Source organism: Sceloporus occidentalis, unplaced genomic scaffold (genome assembly GCF_023333645.1).
Source record: "Sceloporus occidentalis isolate IW3139 unplaced genomic scaffold, rSceOcc1.0.p SCAF_2, whole genome shotgun sequence".
Classification (NCBI taxonomy): Eukaryota; Metazoa; Chordata; class Lepidosauria; order Squamata; family Phrynosomatidae; genus Sceloporus; species Sceloporus occidentalis.
The window spans coordinates 264,511,978-264,534,337 of NW_028316982.1; the positions used below are offsets into that span (position 1 = coordinate 264,511,978).

Sequence of the window (22,360 nt, forward strand, 5' to 3'; positions counted from 1 at the left end):
AATCTTGAACATGCTGTGATGTTGCTTGGCCCCATGAGTCCTGATTTTCATCCAAGAGATGTTGGAAAGTACGAGAGTGACATGAGAATCTTTATAATCCGGATAGAAAAATGTGACTCTGGGGCCACATGTAGCCTTCAAGGATCTTTTTGTGGTCCTTGACTACTCCAGAATCTCTAGCTCAGTGTCTTTCTGGCCAAAAAGGAGATGAAATGGTGGTGCTATTACTACTTTTGGAAGCCCCCAAGTGCATAATTTCATCTTCTAAATAGTTTGCAAGGCCTCTTTGTATGGGTTTTATTTTGTGGTTTTTTTCAGGCTGTGTGGCCATGTTCGAGAAGAATTTATTCCTGAAGATGCCAGCCACAGATGCTGGTGAAACATCAGGAATAAACTCTTCTAGAACATGGCCACGTAGCCCAAAAAACTCACAACAAACTATGGATGCCGGCCATGAAAGCCTTTGACTTTGTATGGTTTGATATAAACCCCCCCCCCCCCCCATTTTTGACAATCAGAAGTGCACTTTTTTACTTACTTATTTAGTGGCAGCCTCTGTGGCTCCCAGAGAGTCCCTCAGTACAAAAGTGGCTCCTGGACTTGCCATAGTTGCCTCCCCTTGCTTTTCAGGGATCCAGGAACAGTGGAGGTTGTTTGTTGTTGTGTGTCTTCAAGTCATTTCTGACTTATGGCAACCCTAAGGCAACCCTATCACAGGGTTTTCTTGGCAAGTTTCTTCAGAGAGCATGTGCCGTTGCCATCCTCTGAGGCTGAGAGAGTGTGATTAATGGGGTTTGAGCCTTCCCTAAGATTAGGCAAGGGGACTGAGCTAATATCTGATCTGGCTAATATCGACCACTCAACCTTCTCTGTTATTGAGTTGTCTCAAAAATCAGAAGGGTAATAAATGATCAGGCAGTAAGAAATATTAACACAGCAATTGTCACTGAGTGCTCCTAGAAATGATGGTGGCTGCCTGCAATCTATTTTGCGTGCACATATTTGGGATTAGGATAAGTGAACACATGGAGGGCACTTCTAAGTATACTTTGTGCTTGCAAGAATCTTCATATTTCAAGATGTTTGATAAGAGAATGCAAACATAATTTGCTATCTCTCTGCCAGTACCAGTAAGTACTATAGGCAAAACTAATAACAACCGACCTGTCAATGTTGAACTGCTCTCTTAAAAACAGTTCCAGGTTCCCTTCCTGAATTTAATATTTGACAAGCCATATTGTGTGTGTTTTCTGTCAAAACTGAGAGAGTATGTTGCTGGCCCTTATGACTATAAAGATTGTTGTTGTTTTGTGACTACAAGTCAGTTACAACTTAAGACGAACCTATAATTGAGTTTTCTTTTCAAGATTTGTTCAGAGGTGGTTTTGCTTAGGCCACCCTCAGAAACTGAGAGTGTGAGTTGCCGGAGGTCACTCAGTGGGTTTCTATGGTTGAGCGAGGATTCAAACCCTTGTTTCCAGATTTCAAAGTGCTGAAACCACTATACCATACTAGCTCTCTACTGTAAAGATAAGCTGAAGAAATCGGAGAGGTTTGCGGGAAATTCAGCCTGATTCCGTTGGTTAGTTGGTGGGGTTTTAATGCTCTGCACATGCTCTCAGCCTCAGAGGAAGGCAGTGGCAAACCCCTTCTGAACAAATCTTGCCTAGAAACGCCAATGATAGGGTTTCTCGTAAGTCAGAAATGACTTAAATGCACACCATACACACACACACACAGACACACACACACAGAGAAAGAGAGAGAGAGAGAGAGAGAGAGAGAGAGAGAGCTCAGTGAGTACAGAAACCTACACACACACATGCCCATAGTATTGGGGTGAAGAGTATGTGATTCAGCATGTGTTTTCCTGGTACCCACTAACACTGGGCAGAATATAAAGTCGAAAGCTGTCATGGCTGGCATCCAAGGGATTTTGATCCAGGCACAATATCAATGGCAAGGCTGGGCTCTGAGTAAGAGAGTGGTACTGAGTAAGAGAGTGGCCAGTGGTATTATTCCAGAAATAAACACAGATGAGGAAGGCAGAAGAAAGCAGAAACCATCCCAGCCTGGTATCCTCTAAAGCTGGGAGTCCAGCATAGCGGCAGAATTCAAGATTGTGAGAAGCTCTTCTACCCAGCTGAGATTCTACTAGCCCAGCTTCACAAAGAAAACTCAAGTCTAAGCAAAGCCTGATACTACAACTGGATGAACTGTAGATATCATCATTGTATACATAAATAGAAAGATTCTGCGCAATAGTTTTCTGTGTGTTTTGCAGGCTATGTGGCCATGTTCTGGAAGAATTTATTTCTGATGTTTCGCTTGCAACTGTGGCTGGCATCTCCAGAGGGGGTTGGAATGGAAGTGTGTTGTGTATATATACCTGTGGGACCCTTGGATGGGACGAAGTGGTTTGTATGTTAATGGTGCAGTTAGTTTGTGTGTTGTACAATGCTTGGAGGTGAGTTGTGGGGGATATGCGAGGGATTTGTGTCTATTTAATTAATAATCCATTATCTATGGGGAAGGCCCCTGACCCTGGGTGGTGTTCATCTGCATGTGTTGAGTCTTGGTTTTTATGTTTTTCAGGACTGGTAGCCGAACTTCGTTTACTTTCAGCGTTTCTTCTTTCCTATTGAAGTTGTCCAGGTGTTTGTGGGGGGTTCCCCCCGCAGACAATGGATTACCAATTAAATAGACACAAATCCCTCTCACATATCTCCAGAACTCATGTCCAGTCATTGCCATTCAGCACAGTACAACATACAAACTAATTCCACTATTAACATGCAAACCACTTCCTTCCATCCAAGGGTCCCACAGGTATATATACTATGCACATTTCCATGCCACCCCCTCTGAAGATGCCAGCCACAGTTGCAAGCTGTTGCAAGCCTTGCCATTGATATTGTGCCTGGATCAAAATCCCTTTGGTTTGCTATTTGTCCTGGCCAGCATAGTGTAGTGGTTTGAGTGCTGGACTATGACCCTGGAGATCAGGGTTCGATTCCCCGCTCAGCCATGAAAATCACTGGGTTGACCTTGGGCACGTCACATGCTCTCAGCCTCAGAGAAAGGCAATGGCAAAACCCCTCTGAACAAATCCTGCCAAGAAAAACCCATTATAGGTTTGCCTGAGGGTCACCATAAATCGGAAATGATTTGAAGGGACACAACCACCAACCATACCACACTCTGGAAACCTTGGTGGCATTAGGATTTCTCTAGTGTTTTATGAACATTTTTAACAGGCCATGTACCACATTCCAGGAGCAAGAAATGCATCTCAGGCAACCAGATTGATTCCAATAAATATTTAGGCTCTGGAGAGGAGCACATTTCTCTCTTGTTCTCCCCTTTCCAAAATGTGTTTCGCTTCTCTGCCTTGAGCTTCAAGGATGTTAGCTCTTGCTTGCCAATATTTTTTTTCCTTCCTAGTATTTTTCCTCCATCAGCACAACTCTTCACCTCCTTTTGTATTTGCTCAAACAGGGACAGAGGTTCTTCCTTATCTCTTTCCCTGAAACACTGCAGGGCATGTAGTCATGCGGGGGAGGGGGGCAGGCTAGAGGGGAGGATGAAGAGAGAAATTTGGGGACTGAACAAACACCTATGCTTTACAAGACAGTTGCTTTGGGTGCATTTGCCCAGATGTTTTGCTATGGGAAAACTGTAACATTGGAAGAGGATGTGTGTTTTGTAGGGTTTAAATGCACATGTGTTGGGAGAGCTCTGGTGAATTATGATGACTTGAAGCCTATCTTCAGCCATGTCTTCTTCATGCCCTTGTGGAATGCAACATCATCTGTATATACATACTTTGAAGATAATGTATGCTCCCATTGAGATTGCAAGTATTGCTATAAAAAGCAGAAAACAGGCCTACAGCAAAAATCCATCCCCTTCCAGACAAGGCTATATGACTCATAACCCTCCAGACAAAAAGGAAGATTGGTGTGCAATACAGATGAACCATGTCTTCAACTGCTGTTTCGATTGTAATCTAAAGACTAAAGTCCACATTAACAACTGTAGCACTTTGATTCCACTTTAACTGCTCATCCTCAGAGTTGTAGGTATGGTAAGTACAATTCTCTGCCAGAGAGTTGTAGTGCCTCACTGTAACTGTAAGTCCTACAATTCTGTAGGATGGAGCAATGGCAGTTAAGTGGGAATTATATAAATAAAGATAATAATTAGAGGAGGGGGTGACCAGAATGGTGAAAGGTTTGGAAACCATGTCCTATGAGGAGCAGCTTAAGGAGCTGGTTAGGTTTAGCTTGCAGAAGGTTAAGGGGTGACAGAAATAGTAGTAGAAAGTGTGTGGCATAGCGGATTGTATGTTGAATTATGACTCTCTAGACCAGAGTTCGATCCCCAGTTCAGCAATGAAATCTACTGGGGGACCTTGGGCAAGTCACATGCTGTCAGCTTCAAGGGAAGGTAATGGTCAACCTCCACTGAACAATTTTTGTCAAGAAAACCCCATGACCTTAGGGTCGTCATAAGTCAGAAAGGACTTGAAGGCATACAACAACAACAAGAACAACAACATATTGAAGAGGGATCAAGCGTATATTCTGCTTCTCCAGAGACTAGGACATGGAGCAATGGATTCAAGCTACAGGAAAAGAGATTTCACCTAACATTAGGAGGAACTTCCAGACAGTGAGCTGTTCAACAGTGGAACACACTCCCTTCAGAGTGTTGTGGAGGCTCCTTCTTTGGAAGTCTTTAAACAGAGGCTGAATGGCCATCTGTCAGGAGTGCCTTCATTGCGTCTTCCTGCACAACTGACTTGATCGCCCTTGGGGTCTCTTCCAACTCTTATGATTGTATGATAATAATGATATTGATAATACATCCTTAAGACAGTGATGTTTAACCCAACATGGGTTTTGTTCACTTGCATTTTTTCTTTTAAACATACCCTGCCACAGATCGGGCAGCGTTGGCTGCTAATATCTGGTCTGGAAGAGTCGAAGGTGCACAAGGCTATGTAACAGGTTAACGTCAGTATTTTTGATTCTGCTAGCTTTAGAACTGGGAATGTTGTGAGTTGGTTCTTGATAGATAACCAAGAAAAGTGACATAGCGAAAAATTTGGGGCCACAAGAAGGACACATGTTTGTTGGCATGGTTCCAACATACCTAAACCCAGATGCAGATGAAAAGCTGTCCCTCCATCCCACATCCCACTGCCCTGGCCTGGAGGGAGATAAAAACAGGCATTATCTGATGGATTTAATCCATTTTCCCATTGTCAATCCCGTGTGTGTGTGTGTGTGTGTGTGTGTGTGTGTGTGATTTAGATTGTAAGCCTGAGGGCAGGGGACTGTCAAATTAACTATTCAGAAGCCTGAGAGCCTTTGTTGGCTGAGAGTGGGGTAAAAATACTCTAATAAAGAAATTATTTGGGCAGTGGGTTCTTCAGTCTCTATAGGTAGGGCATTAATGTGCTGTGAATTTGTCAGTGCAAGACTGATTTTCTGAGCTGGATGATTTCCCCCAGAGGTCCATTGATGTTGAGTATGCCTTTATTTCTTCAGGTGGTTTGGGCAGGAGAAAGACCACCCAATCTAACATTAGAGAAGATTATTTTTCATGTTCTTTGAAGAAGAGAGAGAAATTCCTTAATGTTAACTAGTAAGGGAGGAAATTTGTTATTTGCTTACAGAGAAGATTCCCCAAGGTCTTATAAAGGTGCCTTGAGCACTAACAATGCCATAAAATTCAATTGCTCTTAAGGTTGATTAAGTCATGGCAGAACTAGTGGTCACATCATGTGGAGTCATCCAGATGGAGCTCGGGGATTCAAAGAGTCTGGATTTTCCTGGACCTTAATGGTATTACCCTCTCTGACTAATAGCATCTTGTTTATTGCAGGTGATTAATTCATGCATGATGTTGCTACATCATCCTACACCTATGGCCTTCCACTTCCATAGTGATTCAGTCTTGTTTACTATATTTGATTTGCCCATGAATGTTATCTGCATTTGCCTTTGAGAGCCCATGTCTTCTCAAAGTAGACAGTAATCAAGTGTCTTTCAAGCAGGAGTGCAATAGCACCTTGCCAACCCATGTTTTCAGGTATTGACAAGCAGAATATTTCCAACTCTGGAGGATACCTCACTAGTAGCCATTGATATCTATGCATAAGTGATTATGAGTCAGGAGTTAAGAAAGGTTGTGATTTGAGCTGTGGATAAGATTAAATCTGAATGGTGGAAACCCAAGACAGATTTAGATAGAGCGACAAAAATAATCTCTTCTGATTGGGTGAATACACTGTAGAAAAATGCAGTTTGACGCCACTTTAACTGCTGTAGCTCCAGACTACAGAATCCTATGGTTTGTAGCTTGATTTGTAGACTGTTTGAGAATTTTAGATACCCCTCCCTAAATGACAGAACACAGGAAACTGTAGGCTGGATAAAGAGGAGCCATACTGCTGTAATTTTATCATGTGAAAGGACACATGGAGTAGCAGGATGGTTAGGATAGAGTAAAGAACAAATTTACACAATGAAGTTGTGCAGGTCAACTGCCACAAGACATGGGGATGTCCGCTTTGATATTTCTGACGTTTTGTGAAATGTGTGGAGGATAGGCTCTTTGCCAGTATGGCTGAAGGAAGGGGGAGAAATTGTGTGTTTATATGTGCTTTTAAGTCATCTTTTGACTTATGGCGATTCCATGAATGTGTGCCTTCAAGTCATTTCTGACTTGTGATGACCCTATCAAGGGGTTTTCTTGACAATATATTCAGAGGAGGTTTGCTGTTGCCTTCCCCTGAGACTGAGAGCATGTGACTTACCCAAGGTTCCCCAGTGGCTTCCATTCCTGAGCTGGGAATTGACCCATGATCTCCAAAGTCATTGTCCAACACTCAAAACTACTATGCCATGCTGGCTCTCTCATGAATTTCATAGTGTTTTCTTAGCCAAGGAAGAAGGCTCAGAGGTAGTTTTGCCAGTTCTTTCCTCTGAAATATAGTCTACAGCACCTGGTATTCATTGGCGGTCACCCATCTGACCCTGCTTAGCTTCCAAGCTCAGATAGGATCTGGCACCTTTAGGCTATTTAGACCGGATAAGCAGTACACATCTAAATATGATTTGTTGGATGGCAACAGCAGGATAAACCTTTTCAGTTCTGCTTACAGTTGCATCTTGCCAGAGATGTCTTGTTATCTGCTGTAAGAGGCCGCGATGGACCTCTTGATTTCATTCGTATGGGGTTCTTTTTACTTTCTTAGATATCATATTAACTTCCTGCTTTTATTAGAGGGAAAACCAAAGGATGTGTGCCAAACCACCTTGTGGGCTAGGTGCAACTGAGAGCAAAATGCTGGATGAAATCCAGGAGCCTCAGGCTGAGGCTTTGTTTAGGTGTATGCCTTAAGCAAATGGATGTGGACTGAATAGCTAGTTCTGCACATAACCAGCATCTTTAATTCAATATTGTCACAGGACAGTTGAAACCCACCTCTTAACTAGAGAAAAAATGCCATAGTTGGGTAAGGCTGACACTTTTTCTTTGAATCGAGTGAGAGGACAAAGCCTGCATCCGCACTGCAGAAATAATCTAGTTTGACACCACTTTAACTGTCATGGCTCAATGCTATGGAATTCTGGTATTTGTAGTTTTGTGAGACATTTAGCCATCTGTGGTGCCACAATGAGTTTATAAATCCTAGAGTTGTATAGCATTGAGCCATGGCAGTTAAAGTGGTGTCAAACTGGATTATTTCTGCAGTGTGGATAAAAAGAATGAAAATATCCACTTGTATTCTTTCCTCATTTCATGAGTGGATCTACAAAGGAACTATCAAATCATCCTAAGACCCATTTGTCTTATGTGTTGATGTGTTCTTTAATTTGTTGCTGTGTGCTTTCAAGTTGTTTCCAACTTTTGGCAACCCTATCACAGGGTTTTCTGGGGCCGAGAGCGTGACTCAGTGGGTCACCCAGTGGGTTTTCATGGCTGAGTAGGAAATTGAACCCTGGTCTCCAGAGACCTAATCCAACACTCAAACCATTATACAGTGCTGTCTCTCATATTTTCTTTAGTACCAATGGGATAATTGAGTCAGGGCTGCTATAGTTGAAACAGCAGGAATTTATTAATTAACAAGGATAGTGATAGCATCCACCACTTCTCTCAGTCTTCCCTGTTCCCTCTAAGCTTAGCAGAAATCTTCACAGTTTGCTGTTGTGTGCCTTCAAGTCATTTCTGACTTATGCCAACCATAAGATCAACCTATCATGGGGTTTTCTTGGCAGTTTCTTCAGAGGGGGGTTGCCATTGCCATGCTCTGAAGCTGAGAGACTGTGACTTGCCCAAGGTCACCCAGTGGGTTTACATGGCCAAGGTGGGATTTAAACCCTAGTATCCAGAGTCATATTCCATCTCTCAAACCACTGCACCATGCGCACAGTACCCGGGGTAAATGGATTTTCTGAACAACAATATCATGCTGTGAGTATTTTTCAGTGACTTGGGCAGAAAAGACCCATTGGCTTTGCAAAAGGCCTGCTCCTGTTGGAGATAAAAAGGGCTTAAATTGTTTGTTTACGTGGATCAACAAAGATGCCTACATTTTGGGCTTTCCTTAGGAGTGTTGGCTGTTGCAATGAATAAAAGCACTTTAACATCTGTAGCTAGATTGCCGCTTAGTACTAGCTGTTGTTGTGTGCCTTCTAGCTGTTTCCAACTTATGGTGACCTTAAAGCGAACCTATCACGGTTTTCCTTGGCAGGATGGATTCAGAGGGGGGTTGCCTTTCCTCTAAGACTGAGAGAGTGTGACTTGCCCAAGGTCATTCAGTGGATTTCCAGAACCAAGTGGAGATTTGAACTATGGTTTCCCGTCATAGACCACAACACAATGCTGGCTGTCAGTACTAAGTGTACCGCTAGGCTTTTCTCTAAAAACTTGTTATGGAGATGAACATTTGGCAAAAAATTTAGTGCCTGAAATCTTGGATAGACTGAACTTGCCAGTACTAGCTAGATCAGCCTATGTTCTGTATTCAGTGTTCTGGCTAATGTGCTTGACAAGAAATTGCCAATGTTGCAGCAACCTTTGTCTGGAATACCTGGAGGAGCAAAGTCCATGAGTGATTAAATATGTCACGGGGGTTTCTGACTTCTCTCCTTAATCCAATTCCTTGTGAGTCTGTAACATTAGTGGAGTCTCAGGTGTTTAACTAGAAATCGAGTGCTTTTTTTGCTGGCTGGACAAAACACTTTGTATAAAGACACATTTTAATGTACCTTTTTTTTCTTGCTCTGCTTTACTTTGCAGCTGTGTAAATGAGTATGGAAGATTATGACTTTCTCTTCAAAATAGTTTTGATTGGGAATGCTGGCGTTGGGAAGACGTGCTTAGTCCGACGGTTCACTCAGGTAAGATTTTAGACTGAGAAGTTCTCAGGTGCTTGTGATGTATAAGAAAAAAGAATACAAGACAGGGTGTGATGTGCATTGTGCACTAGATCAAGGAAAGCAACTTTGGTCAACCAAAACATTAAAAAAACAAACTGTTAGTAGGTGGATGTTCACTTCTAGTTTTAAGAAATGAGCTTTTTTATTTACTTCATTTTTGCTTTATTAAAGTATTGCTGTCCCACCCTCTATTGTGAGGTCTCAAGATGGCATACAATTAAAATAATAAAAACAGTGTAAAACAAGTCCAAATGAAAACAGTAATGCAAAATAATTTAGATAGGATAAAAGCATATTGTCAAGTTTAAAAACAGCAGAAAAAAAAGGACAAACCAGTTAAATCCATGTACATATCCACTTAGAAAACATGGATTGTACTCCAGAGGCTTTAATAAAAGGTGCAGGAGGCTCTAACTCATTTCAAATGTGATTTTGCTGTTCTTTTTTTCCCCAACCATTTTTTTGGTGCTAGAAAATAGATGATTTAAGAGAGTCAGGTTTTGGGTGGATTTGTGGCTGCATTTTGCCCATTAAAGCTTTTTTTGTTCTCGATTCATATGAGTGTCAGATTTTCATGGATTAGACATAATCAGAATAGATTAGTCAGGGATGGCAGTCATGTGGTCTTTCAGATGTGGTCAGACTGCAGCTCCTAGTAGCCTTAGCCAATATAGCCAGTAAAAGAGGCTGGGATTTAGAGTCCAACTACATTTGGAAGCAATATGCCTCCCACCCTTCAGCTAATGTGACCAATTATAGGCAAATTCTCCATTTCTCTGTCTGTGTTTGTGTGTGTATATTCCCATTTTAAAGGGCTTGAGTGACATCTTTCAAGAGGCCCTTTCACACTACACAATTATGACACTATGATTCCACTTTAATTCCTATTGCAACTTCTTATAGAATTTTGGAAGTTTCAGTTTAGGTAGGGGTATTGAGAATTTTTTAGGAAAATAAGGAGACCGGACTATAGCTCAGTGGTTCCCAACCTTCCCAATGCTGCGACCCTTTAATACAGTTCCCTATGTTGTGGTGACCCCCAACCATGAAAATATTTTCATTGCTACTTCATAACTGTAATTAAATAGGTGTTTTCCAATGGTCTTAAGTGACCCCCGTGAAAGGATTGTCCCAACCCACAGATTGGGAACCACTGCTATAGATGGATTGACTCTTGGAGGGACATAGGGCCATATGGCTTTGTTCGTTTTGTTTTTATGTTTACTCTTGGACAACTTGCTATTGTCCAGCCATAGAGATGGCTTCTATCTTTGTGAAAGCAGCACCCGAGAGCGAAGCACCAACTCAGCATCACATAGAATCCCTCTGAAATCGGAGATGGGAGGCTCAGTTGGGATGGAGTCCAAGTGCCACCCATGGGTGCCTGCAAGTAAGCTGCCCACTCTCTGCCTCATTCCCCATCTGTAAAATTGAAGGAAGGAGGCAACACAGTGTTGTGATCTGAGTATTGGATAAGACTCCAGGAGAGAAGGGTTCAGATCCCAGCTCAGACATGAAAACCCACTGGGTGACCTTGGGTAAGTCATACACTCCCAACCTTGAAGGAAGGCAGTGGCTAACCTCTTTTGAATAAATGATGCCAAGAAAACACTTAGCTAAGTTTTCCATAATGTGGTATTGGTGAAGGCACAACAAAGGAGGTGATGAGTTGTGACCTGTGCCACTTGCCAATAGTGTGCCAACTCATCTGTATCAATGGCCTCCAGCTGGTGGTGTCACCCATTTCGAGCCATTCTAGTTAATTCCTCATTAGAAATTATTATTCTGTCTGGCAGTCAGACCTTTGACAGATGACTGGCTGCTACAGGAGAAGTTTTTCTTTTTTTGTTTTTACAGATTGGTGCTGTATTTCCTTGCTTTGCTTTTGTCCTTCCTTTCTTCCTTCCTTCTTTTGATAGATGTGATTTAAATTGAGTTTTCTTTGTTGAGTTAAATTAAATTGAGTTTCTGATTTTGGAGGTCTGGTTGCTGCATACTGTACAGTAGGGAGAAAAAAGAATGACAAAAAGAATTGTAAGTGAACAAGTCCACACAAACGAAGGTTAGAGTGTCTGAGACTTTTTGCTTTAGGAAAAAGGCACATAAGGGAGGGGATGTGATGTTACTGTGTGCGTTCAAGTCGTTTCTGATTTATGGTGACCCTATCACAGGGTTTTCTTGGCAAGTTTTGTTCAGCGCCGCTGAGATGTGTGTGTTGCCATTGCCTTCCCCTGATGCTGAGAAAGTGTGACTTGCACAAGGTCACCCAGTGGGTTTGCATGGCTGAGCTGTTCTCCGGAGTCATAGTCCAAGGCTCAAACCACTACAGCAGGGGTCGGCAACCTCCGGCCCGTGGGCCGGATCCGGCCCACAGGCGCCTTTCCGCCGGCCCCCGGTCCCTCCTGCCGCCGAAATCGCCACCATTTTGTCCTTCAAAATGGCGGCACCCATTAAGAGGCCCACTGCGGCCTCCGGAGCCCTGAAACGGGGCTCCAGCAGCCGCACTGGAGCTCTGGGAGGCCCGTTGCCGTCGCTGAGGCCCTCCAGGAGGGCTCCGGCGGCGGCAGCGGGCCCCTGGGAGGCCAGTTGCCGTCGCTGGGCCCTCCAGGAGGGCTCTGATGGTGGCAGTGGGCCCCTGGGAGGCCAGTTGCTGTCGCTGGGGCCCTCCAGGAGGGCTCCTGTGATGGCAGCGGGCCTCCCAGAGGACCGTTGCCTTCGCTGGGGTCCTCTAGGAGGGCTCCGGCGGCGTCAGCGGGCCTCCCAGAGGCCCGTTGCCTTTGCTGGGGTCCTCCAGGAGGGCTCCGACAGTGGCAGCGGGCCCCTGGGAGGCCCGTTGCCTTCGCTGGGGCCTCCAGGAGGACTCCGACGGCGGCAGTGGGCCCCTGGAAGTCCAGTTGCCATCGCTGGGGCCCTCCAGGAGGGCTCCGGCGGTGGCAGCGGGCCCCTGGGAGGCCAGTTGCTGTCCCTTGGGGCCAGCAAAGACGGGGAGGCCTCCAGCGCTGGCGGTCCCCGCCGGCTCTTTCCCGGCCTCTAACAGGGCCTGGGGCCCCATCAGGGGCCGGCAAAGAGGAGGTGGCCTGGCCCCTGGGGGTGGAAGCTCCACCCCTGGGGGTGGAAGCTCCGCCCCCAGAGGGTGGAGGCTCCACCCCTGGCATGCGGCCCCGCCCCCGGGGGTGGAAGCTCCACCCCCCCAGCTTCGGCCCCCCAGTTGTCTGAGGGACAGCAACCCGGCCCCCAGCTCAAAAAGGTTGCCTACCCCTGCACTACACCATGCTGGCTCTCTGGGGATGTAATGTGTAGACAAGTATAAAATAATGTTTAGTGTGGGAAAAGTAGGTAGACTTAAGTCTTTCTTTCTTTCTTTCTTTCTTTCTTTCTTTCATTCATCAGCCTGCACTTTTCTTATGATTTCCATTTTGGTGGTGAAACTTATAGAGCTATGCTTTTCAACATGCTAGGGTAACTGGGAGGCTGTTTTTGTATGGGATTTTCCCCATGTGATAAACTCCATAGCTACAATAGGATCACCTGGAAAACATTGTCATTCTTTCACAAGTCAGACTTTATTGCATTGAAAGACAAAGTTGTGTTAGTCTGGAAAATCAGTAGGCAAAGAAATCTTGTAGCAAGTTTGACACTAACTGAAAGAAAGAAGCTGGTAGCATGAGCTTTCCTAGACTTGAACCTACTTCAGATGCATCTGAAGAAGCAGGCTGAAGTCTGCGAAAGCCTATGCTAACAACTCCTTTCTTTCAGTTGGTCTGAAAGGTGCTACAAGGTCCCTTTCTGTACTTTATTGCATTATTTATTGCAGACATGCTGATGCAACCCAACACTGGAAATCTGTCTTTCTCCAGCCTTCTTTCACCATCCTCCCATTGCTGATTCTGCAAAGAAACTTTCAGCTAGACAGAAAATGAGAAAATGATCTGGGCTCCCATAAGAAGCCTTTGTAAAAGGGAGCTTCTTTGCTAGAGGCTTTGTTAACTGAAGTCTGCTTGTATATTTCTTCTTGCATCTGTCAATATCAGTTGCTTTAGAGGATAGTGCTGTATTCATCTCCCATTTGTGGGCTTCCCACAGGTATTTGATTGCCTGCTGCATGTAGAAATAGAAAGCTTCAGTACATAGGTCTTTGGTCCGATGTTGCAGTGCAGTTCTAATGATCTTATAAGTAGGCAATACCCATGTGGCTTCCTGCACCCCAAAAATGCTTCTTTGGCTGAATAGAAAGAAAGGAAGTTTTTGTTGAGGTTATGTAACACGTTGAATGTTTCTTGGCAATTTAATACACCAAATTGTTAACTCCACTTCCTTTCGGAGAGCCCTGAAAGAAGTGCTCTTTGGAAGAGTTAATTCTCCTCTCTTTGTGACTGTGGGCATATGGCCGCAGGCACTAGAGCGAAGTCGATCTCTACTCCACAGGGAAATCTCAAATAAAAATAAAAATAAATCTACCAGCTTACTTCTGTCTTTGGGAATTTCTTCAGTTGCTCTGCAAAATGAACGTTTTTGATATAACAAGATGTTGACCAAAGCTGAAGTTGCTGCCACACTGCAGAATTAATTAAGTTTGACACCGCTTTAACTGCCATGGCTCCATCCTACGTAATCTTGGGATTTGTAGTTTACTGTGGTACCAGAGCTCTCTGATGGAAAAGGCTAAATATCTTACAAAACTAAAAACCCCAGAATTCCACCGCATTGAGCTATGGCAGTTAAAGCAGTGTCAAACTGCTTTAATTCTGCAGTCTAGATGCAGTCTAAGAGGTGGCTCTTTCTTGCTTCTCTTTTCCATCTTCACCAACCTGAGATAATAGTGAGAGCATTGTAGACTTAAGGGCCAATGTCGTGTCATGAGTTAAATGTTGGACTGGAATTTTGGGAGATCAAGGTTCGAATCATGCTCTGACATGAAAACCCACTGGGTGACCACAGACAAATCATGCTTTTCAGCATCAAAGGCAAACCCCCTCTGAACAAATCTTGCCAAGGAAACCCTGTGATATGTTTGCCTTCGGATCTCCATAGTTTGGAAACAACTTGAAGGCATACAACACCAACATTGTAGACCTGTACTGCCCAATGTGGTGGTCACTGAACTGGTGACAAACCATGAACCATTGGCTGTTGTTTCCCAGGAAGGAAAGAAACAACTGTAGCCAATGGATTAAATCTTATACTGGTCCCTGACCTATTAGGAAAAAAATTTCTGGTCCCCTATATCAGATACCCTATGAAGGACTGTTGAGTGTTGTTCACCCTATTTTGAATTAGTGCTGTCCGAAAAGCCTGTATATATTATTTGTCCTTCTTTATAATAGAATTATTTTTTCTTGCTGAGTACCCTTTAAAAAGGGAAACAGCTCTTCTGTGGAAGAAGTCGTATTCAGACATGTTTTAACAAATGAGAAATATCTGGGCTTGTTCAACCATCCTCTGATCACTTCCAGATGATGGTTTTGCTGACACTACTGGAAAATTGTTCTTAGTGATCAAGGGAATTTTTATGTCTTGGCTGTACATTATTTGGGTTTGGATGGTGCTGCATACTGACATTTGAGTCCATTGAATAATAATAATAATATAAGATGATAAAGAATGAATTACCTAGGTAGGTATTAGTCATTAATAATAATGATTAATATTTAATACTTATTCATTAATCAATTATTATTTCCCCCATTCTCTACCAGTATATTAATTAATTATTTTATATCTCTTTCTTTTAAGTGCTCCATATATTATTCTTATCCTTACCCATTTTGTCCTCAAAACAACAACCCTGTGAAGTAGTTTAGGTCAAAACATTGTGGCTAGTCTGAAATAATTCAGTGGGCTTCATGGGGATTTGGACCTGTATTTCTGTAGGTTTACTATTGAATCTCAGTGCATCCCCATGTCGTTGTTTTCATCCACGTGACACAGATGGATTTTTGGGTATGATCCACTTGGCATAGAGCCTGCCAGGGTTGGGAGTGGAGCACAGTGCTCCTGCCACGGCCAAGTCTTACGCTAGCGGGAAATATATTCCTAAGGACTCTGGACGATTCTAGCCATTGTCACATTAACCAGTCTCACATATGGTGAACCTTTGCCTGCAGTGTGTCCAGAGGTAGGAGAACAAAATGGTGAAGGGTCTGGAAGCCATGCCCTATGAAGAGCGACTTAGGGAGCTAGATATGTTTATCCTAGAGAAGAGAAGGTTAAGAGGTGACATGATAAACTCATTTAAATATTTGAAAGGAATGTCATATTGAGGCTGGAGCAAGCTTGTTTTTTGCTGCTCCAGAGAATAGGACACATAGTACAGTAGTGTCCTACAGGAAAAGAGATCCCACCTAAACATTAGGAGGAACTCCCTGAGAGTAAGAGCTGTTCAACAGTGTGTTGGAGTCTCCTCCTTTGGAGGTTTTTAAACAGGCTGGATGCCCATCTGTTGGGGGTGCTTTGACTGTATATTTTCCAACTCTATGATTCTATAAACCTGGAACTGTTATGCCCAAATTGGTAAGGGCAACCCGTTTAACCTGAGAGCGTGTAATGGAAATTTCTGTCTCTGTGGACTTACCCAATCAGGGCTGACACAGACACTTGAGACACCAAATTTGGTTTTAGCCATTATGCATGTAACATTTATTGAATCACAAAAGTAATACAAACATTAAATATCAAGAGCTCTTTCATTCACTCATACATTCATACAATACTCACACACACTTTCCTTCCACTGAACAGTGATCAGGTGTTCACAAAGGCTTGGGATGACATCGGTGCCATGGTTGATGCCAACAGAATGAAGCTGGAAGGACCGTTGTCTTTATACTTTTCTTCTCTCTGGCTTTTTGGCTGCTGCGGTTTCACAATATTGCAGCCCATTACTCCACTTCTTCTTTCTGAAGAAGAAAACATGTTCTTCTTGTTCAAAACAGTCCATTGTCCTGTCAGTTCCTCATCTCGTTCCTCCTCATTGCAGCTCAGGGCATAGGACACACCTGGCCATGTTCTTTGTTTCGGTTACACTTGGGCAGTGCCTCGTTTAAGTTTCCAAATTCCGTAGCATTTCTCTCTTTGGCTTCCAAGTCCTATTGCTATTGCTGTTATGGGATTTTCTTGGCATGTTACTTCAGAGAGGGGTTTGCCATTGCCATCCTCTGAGAGAATGTGACTTGCCCAAGCTCTGGTTGGTGGATCTTGGGATTCTAATGAAGAATGTAGATTCCCTAGCCCTGAAGTCAATGGACATCTACACTATTCTTTATCACGTTGTGGTTTGGACTCTTTATAGGGCTTCCAGGTTGGATATGGAATAACTTTAATCCTTAACAGATCATGGAGCAGGACAAAGTGCCAAAAAGTTCCATCAAGTAGGACAGAGGTCCATTGATCACCTTCCAGACCCAAACTTTCAGTAACCACATCCCACATCCATCCTGGCAACTCTCACTCTGTAGCTCCATACATCAGGTGCTGGAAATTAACAGATGACAGCAGCATTCGCGAGACTCTTCCACTCAAAAGCAAAATGTAAATTCTCACCTCTTATACCTCAAACACTATTACAAATGATATTTTGTTTTCATTTTTCAAGGGTCTTTTCCCACCTGGACAAGGAGCCACAATTGGGGTTGACTTTATGATTAAGACAGTGGAGATAAATGGTGAAAAAGTAAAGGTAAGACCTTCCTTGAATTTTCTGGTTCCATTTTGAGATAATTTGTGTTTTATAAGAAACGGGTGAAACAGATTCCTCTGTTAAAGTCCCTAACGAATCAGGGAAATGCCTGTCACTTTTGATGAGAAAATCAAGTCTATTTTCATAGTGCATACGTTCCCACTCTCCTGCAGTTGAGTCACTGAAAAGGTGACCTTCCACAATTCTGGTTCATATGAATTTTGAATTCTGGGTCATATAGATACTTTCTTTGTCAATATTGGCAGACTGTATGGAAGTGTCATACTTCCACCACCCTCTGTTTCACCTTTGCAATCATACTCACTTTGAATCCAAGATCAAGTTTTCACAGTCAAGTAGTGAGAAAGAGATTGCAGATACAGAAAAGACAGAAATTAAGCACTGCATTTCTTCCACCTGTTACTTCTTTGCAAATCTGCCCTTCCCCACCCTTTTCATTTTGTACACATTAATCATAAAAAGCCATACATTACATATACACACATATATGCCAACACATACCATCACATATAGACAAATTGTTCATTTTGTATATTGAAGGCTAACCCAGGAATGGGAATCCAGTATTTGGCCACAATCCAGTTGTTAATCCCAACTACGGAAGGCTCATTAAAACCATGTGAAGTTAAGGTCCACTGATTTAATGAGTTGACTGTAGTTTGGACTATCAATTTGATTTAACTACTGATTGTTTAATTCTGGTTGTAGCTGTACATGAAGACTGGCAGGTTTGGAAAGGGGAGTTGTTATTGATTATAGGAGGTGAAAAAGACTGAAGTACCAACATCTCCACACACACCCCTCTAAATCTATCATTCTCTGGCAAAGGGACCTTGAGTAATTTTGTGTGAAATTGTATTCCTGAGAAGCCATGAATATGTTATCCTTGCCTGGAGAGTCTTTGAAGTTAGCTAACCTTGAGGGAGTGGGTAAGTAACAGGGCAAAGAGACATTTGCTTGGTATCGTTGCAATAAGGAATTCAAGAGAGAGGGCTATAAAATAAAGACTCAATTTTTTTTAAGCACCCTTTGTAAATAAATGCATGTGCGAATGGTTTAAATTCCATAGAATCACAGAATGAAAAACTCAAGAGTCATGGGAAGTCCCATGTTGAGAACTTGCGGAATTTGCTACTACAGGATGTGAGGATAGCCCCTAGAGTTAAATGGCTTTAAAAGAGAGGTTAATTGATGTTTAGGGAACACATGGTTTCAAGGTTTATTTTTCCACGATAGCTAATTGGAAGGCCCAGGTTCAGAGAAAAGAAAGTATATTTCTCAACACTAGATGCTTGGAAGAAACAAGGTGGGGATATACTTGCTATCTTCATGGTTTCTTTCCTAGAGGTTGGGCCTCATTCCAAATAGCTGAGGACCACATGGGTGCTTCTTCAATACTTGTGGGGGGAATTGAGAAAATGTATTTATTTATTAATTAAAATATTTATAGCCCACCCTATATCTAAGGATCTCAGGGTTGCATACAGTAAAATCAATTTAGAATGATTTTAAAACTATACCAGTTATATCCCATAAGATTAAAACAATAGTTTTAAACGCATATTAAACTATTTATCACTTAAGACACTTTGAAACTCATTAAAACAATTTAAAATCATGTTAAGACCATTTAAATAATAACTAGGTTTTTTTCTCTTAGGAGGGAGGAGTTGGAAAATTCCTCTAGCCATCCAGGCAGATCTGCCATCAGTAATTCCAATAGTCTTCAGCAGAGGGAGAAAATAGGAATTCCATCTTTTTTTCTGAGAGACCAGCTCTCAAGCCTGGATTACTGTGCCTGGAGTTTTAGAGCAGTTACTGATATAGGGGTCCCTGTGTGCATGTGTGTAAACTATTCTAGCCTTGGTGACATGGAAATTTAATAAATGCATGAATATATATACTATGTATTCTGTAATGCTATGTGTAATGAATGCTATGGCAAATATTAAATGAAATGCAAGATTCAGTAGACTGCAGCACATAAATCTTTATGCATCAACCCATTTTCAACCCTTCAAGTTCAGTGACACTAACAGCCTGATCCTATGTCATTTTTATTCAGTTACTCTCATAACAAACAAAACATGTTACAATGGGAAATTCAGGAAGTGACTAGGGAAAGAAGAGGAAGCAAATGGTAAACATCTTTTCTCCTCTTACTTTTCTGGGCTCCTAGTCTGTGATGAGCCTGGAGCAATGGTACATTGTGTATAGATCCCTTCAAGTTGCCCGCTGACTCATGGCCACCCCATGAATTTGGCAAGGAATACTCAAGAGGTGGTTTTGCCAGTTCCTTCCTCTGAAATGTAGCCTATGGCATGGGCACATGGTATTCATTGGAGGTCTCCCATCCAAGTCTCCCATCCCAGGGCTGACACTGGTTAGCTTCCAGGATCAGTTTAGCTTCCAAGATCAGATGGGATCTGGTGCCTTTAGGATATCTAGGCTTCTGCACCACTGATAATCTGGCCCTTTCAGCTCCATTGGGCACGTCTTCTCTCTCATGTTCCTTCTTCCAAGAAATTGGTCACTTTAAAAAATGAAGTTAGATTCCTCTCTCTTTTTCCATCACCATCTCTCTTTTTCCTTTTGTGTCCCCCTTTTAAAAAAGTTGTAAGCCTGCAGGCAAGGACTGTCAGTTATTGATCTCATGTAAACAGTTCTGGGAGCTCTTTCTGGATGAAAATGGTGCAAATAAATGAGCCACAGGCTTTTCCTGGCTTTCTTCCAAGGCTTAGGGACGTTTGCAGTTCCAGAGTAAGAAAAGCAGCTGTTTCTTGGAGCTCCCCCCCCCCCCCCCCAAAGAGCAGAGGAGTTGAGGCTGATCTTTGGGTCTCTCATAGGAGCAAAGTGCCAGACTCTGTATCCCATGTGTAAAATCAAAACACTGATGTCTAAACTCATGCAGTGTCATGTAGAGTGAAATAAGAGCTGTTGATCTTGCTCTGTACTCTTAGCATCATGTACTGGACCAGTTGGTGAATCACTCCCCCTGACTGTGATATCAGATGAATGCCAAAAGCTCTGGAGCCAAAATATGAGGGGAGAGGACGACAAGAGTGAGGTTCTCCCATACCCACAGAAATATAGCAGGACAGCTGCAATGGATGTGGGGACAAAATGAGCATATTGTCCCCAGAGAAGAATTTTGCCCCCCCCCCCCCCCGTAAAAATTTCCTTTGCTCTCCATATTTCTAGCATTGCAGGAACGTTAAACTCCATTTGAGCATATAAAAATGGTATCCAAAGAAAAATGGTAGGCAATGCTACCGAGGCAATATGAGCATAGCAAATAGAAGATTTCCAGGCACAAAACTTTTTCAGTGTCTGAGGCTGCATCTGCACTGTGGAAATAATCCAATTCAACACTGCTTTAACTTTAATTTTAACCATAGCGCCATGTCATCGATTTCTGGGAATTGTAGTTTAGTGAAATACTTAGCCTTCTCTGTCCAAGAGCTCTGGGGCCACCGCGAACTACAGTTCCCTAAATTCTATAGTACTGAGGCATGGCTGTTAAAATGGTGTCAAAGTGGATTGTTTCTGCAGTGCGGATGCAGACCTTACCATCTGCAGCGCTAGAAATTTGACGACTGAAGGAAATTTTCATTTCAAATTTTATTACAAGGTCATTCAATTTGAAAATTTCATTTCAGTAAGCAAATGTGTTCATTTATTTCATTTGTGTGCCACCTTTTGCCCAGATTGGGACCCAAGGTGGTTCCCAGACAGTCAATTAAAAACCTTCACAATAAAAATGTTAAAACAATTAAAATTACCATATGAAACAGTCTCAAACCATTTGAAGGACACATAAAAGTTTAACACACACACACACACACACACATCAATGTGTAGCTCCTCTGCATACCCATAACAAGCCTGCTTACAGAAAAAGCTCTTTGCCTGCGGGTGAAAGCAGGGAAGGGGCCAGGCTAGTCTTCTGTGGAAGGGAGTTCGAAAAGGTGGGAGCAGCCACCAAGAAGGCTTTCTCTCTTGTGTCCTCACCAAGTGAACTTGTGATGGTGGCAGGACCAAGAGAAAGCCTTCCCCTGAAGTTCTTGGGTTGCAGGTCTGTATGGGGAGATGCAGTCTCTCAAATCATCTGGAAGACCAAAAAGACCAAAGCATATACTCTGTAATGAATTTAAATATTTGCTGTGCCATGGTGGGCACTTGTTTATGTAGCTTAAGAGGATTTGCACATTGACTTGAACAGATTATAGAAAAGGGCTTCTTCCAATCAATGAATCTGATAAATCAATGAATCCTTGGCACACTTAGGAGTAATCCCCATTGCACACTTTTAAACTTATTTTACTAAACTGAGTGTTCAGTATCTTAAAATCCCCATCTTTTTTATTTAAGAATACCCAGAATAGCTGATAAAACCCATCTGATTAAAACAAATCCAATTCATACAATTGCAGTGGTAGAAGGAGTGGCAGAACAGACAACACGCAGAAGATTAATAAATCAAATAAGCTTAGATAAAAGCTGCAAGGATGCAAAAACCTTTCAGCTAAAAGCCTCAAAGAATCAAAAGATCATGATCTCTTACCATTGTGCCTGGGGAAATAATTCTATTTGAGGTTTTGTTTTTTGGATGGTGGGAGATAGAAGGAGATTGGGATAATGAACCCCATATCCAGTTTTGTCTCTGCTTACCTTCTGAGACAAAGGATAGCCTATGGAGGACTTTTGAATTAGATCTTAAAAGTTTGTGTTACTTGGAAGTAAACAGAGTGAGCATGATGTTGCAGTTTGAGCATTGGACTATGACTCTGGAGACCACAGTTCAAATCCCTGCTCAGCCACGGAAACCCACCAGGTGGCATTGGGCAAGTCACACTCTCTCAGCCTCAGAGGAAGATAAAGGCAAAACCCCGCTGAACAAATCTTGCCAAGAAAACCCCATCAAAGGTTCACTTTAGGGTTGCCATAAATCGGAAGTAACTTGAAGGTACACAATGAAAAAAGCATGCACAGGATCACTCTGTGTATCTTTGGCAGATTGATCTGCGGACTTTTAAAACTGATTATTAAACTGACTTTAAAAATGATTTAAGCTGACTGTAAGAGTTGTTTGAAAGTGGAACATACTTTTTCAGTGGGCAGTGGAAAGCAACTTTGTCCCTGCAGGTTGGGTCAAGTGGAAGAAATTAAACATTATGATTTACATTGCCCTTTTTATAGTAACATA

The 22,360-nt window shown here is 42.6% G+C and overlaps 1 protein-coding gene across 5 annotated transcripts in view; it reads left to right on the forward strand.

Moving 5' to 3' along the window:
* RAB30 (RAB30, member RAS oncogene family) overlaps nt 1-22,360 on the forward strand; it is a 73,681-nt gene that overhangs the window by 39,985 nt on the left and 11,336 nt on the right. For all 5 annotated transcript variants that reach the window (XM_089512936.1, XM_089512935.1, XM_089512934.1 and 2 more), the window contains 2 exons: nt 9,319-9,419; nt 17,050-17,133. In XM_089512936.1, coding sequence (XP_089369062.1) covers nt 9,327-9,419; nt 17,050-17,133 — 177 coding nt within the window. In that variant the 5' untranslated portion in view covers nt 9,319-9,326. The remainder of the gene's footprint in view (nt 1-9,318; nt 9,420-17,049; nt 17,134-22,360) is intronic.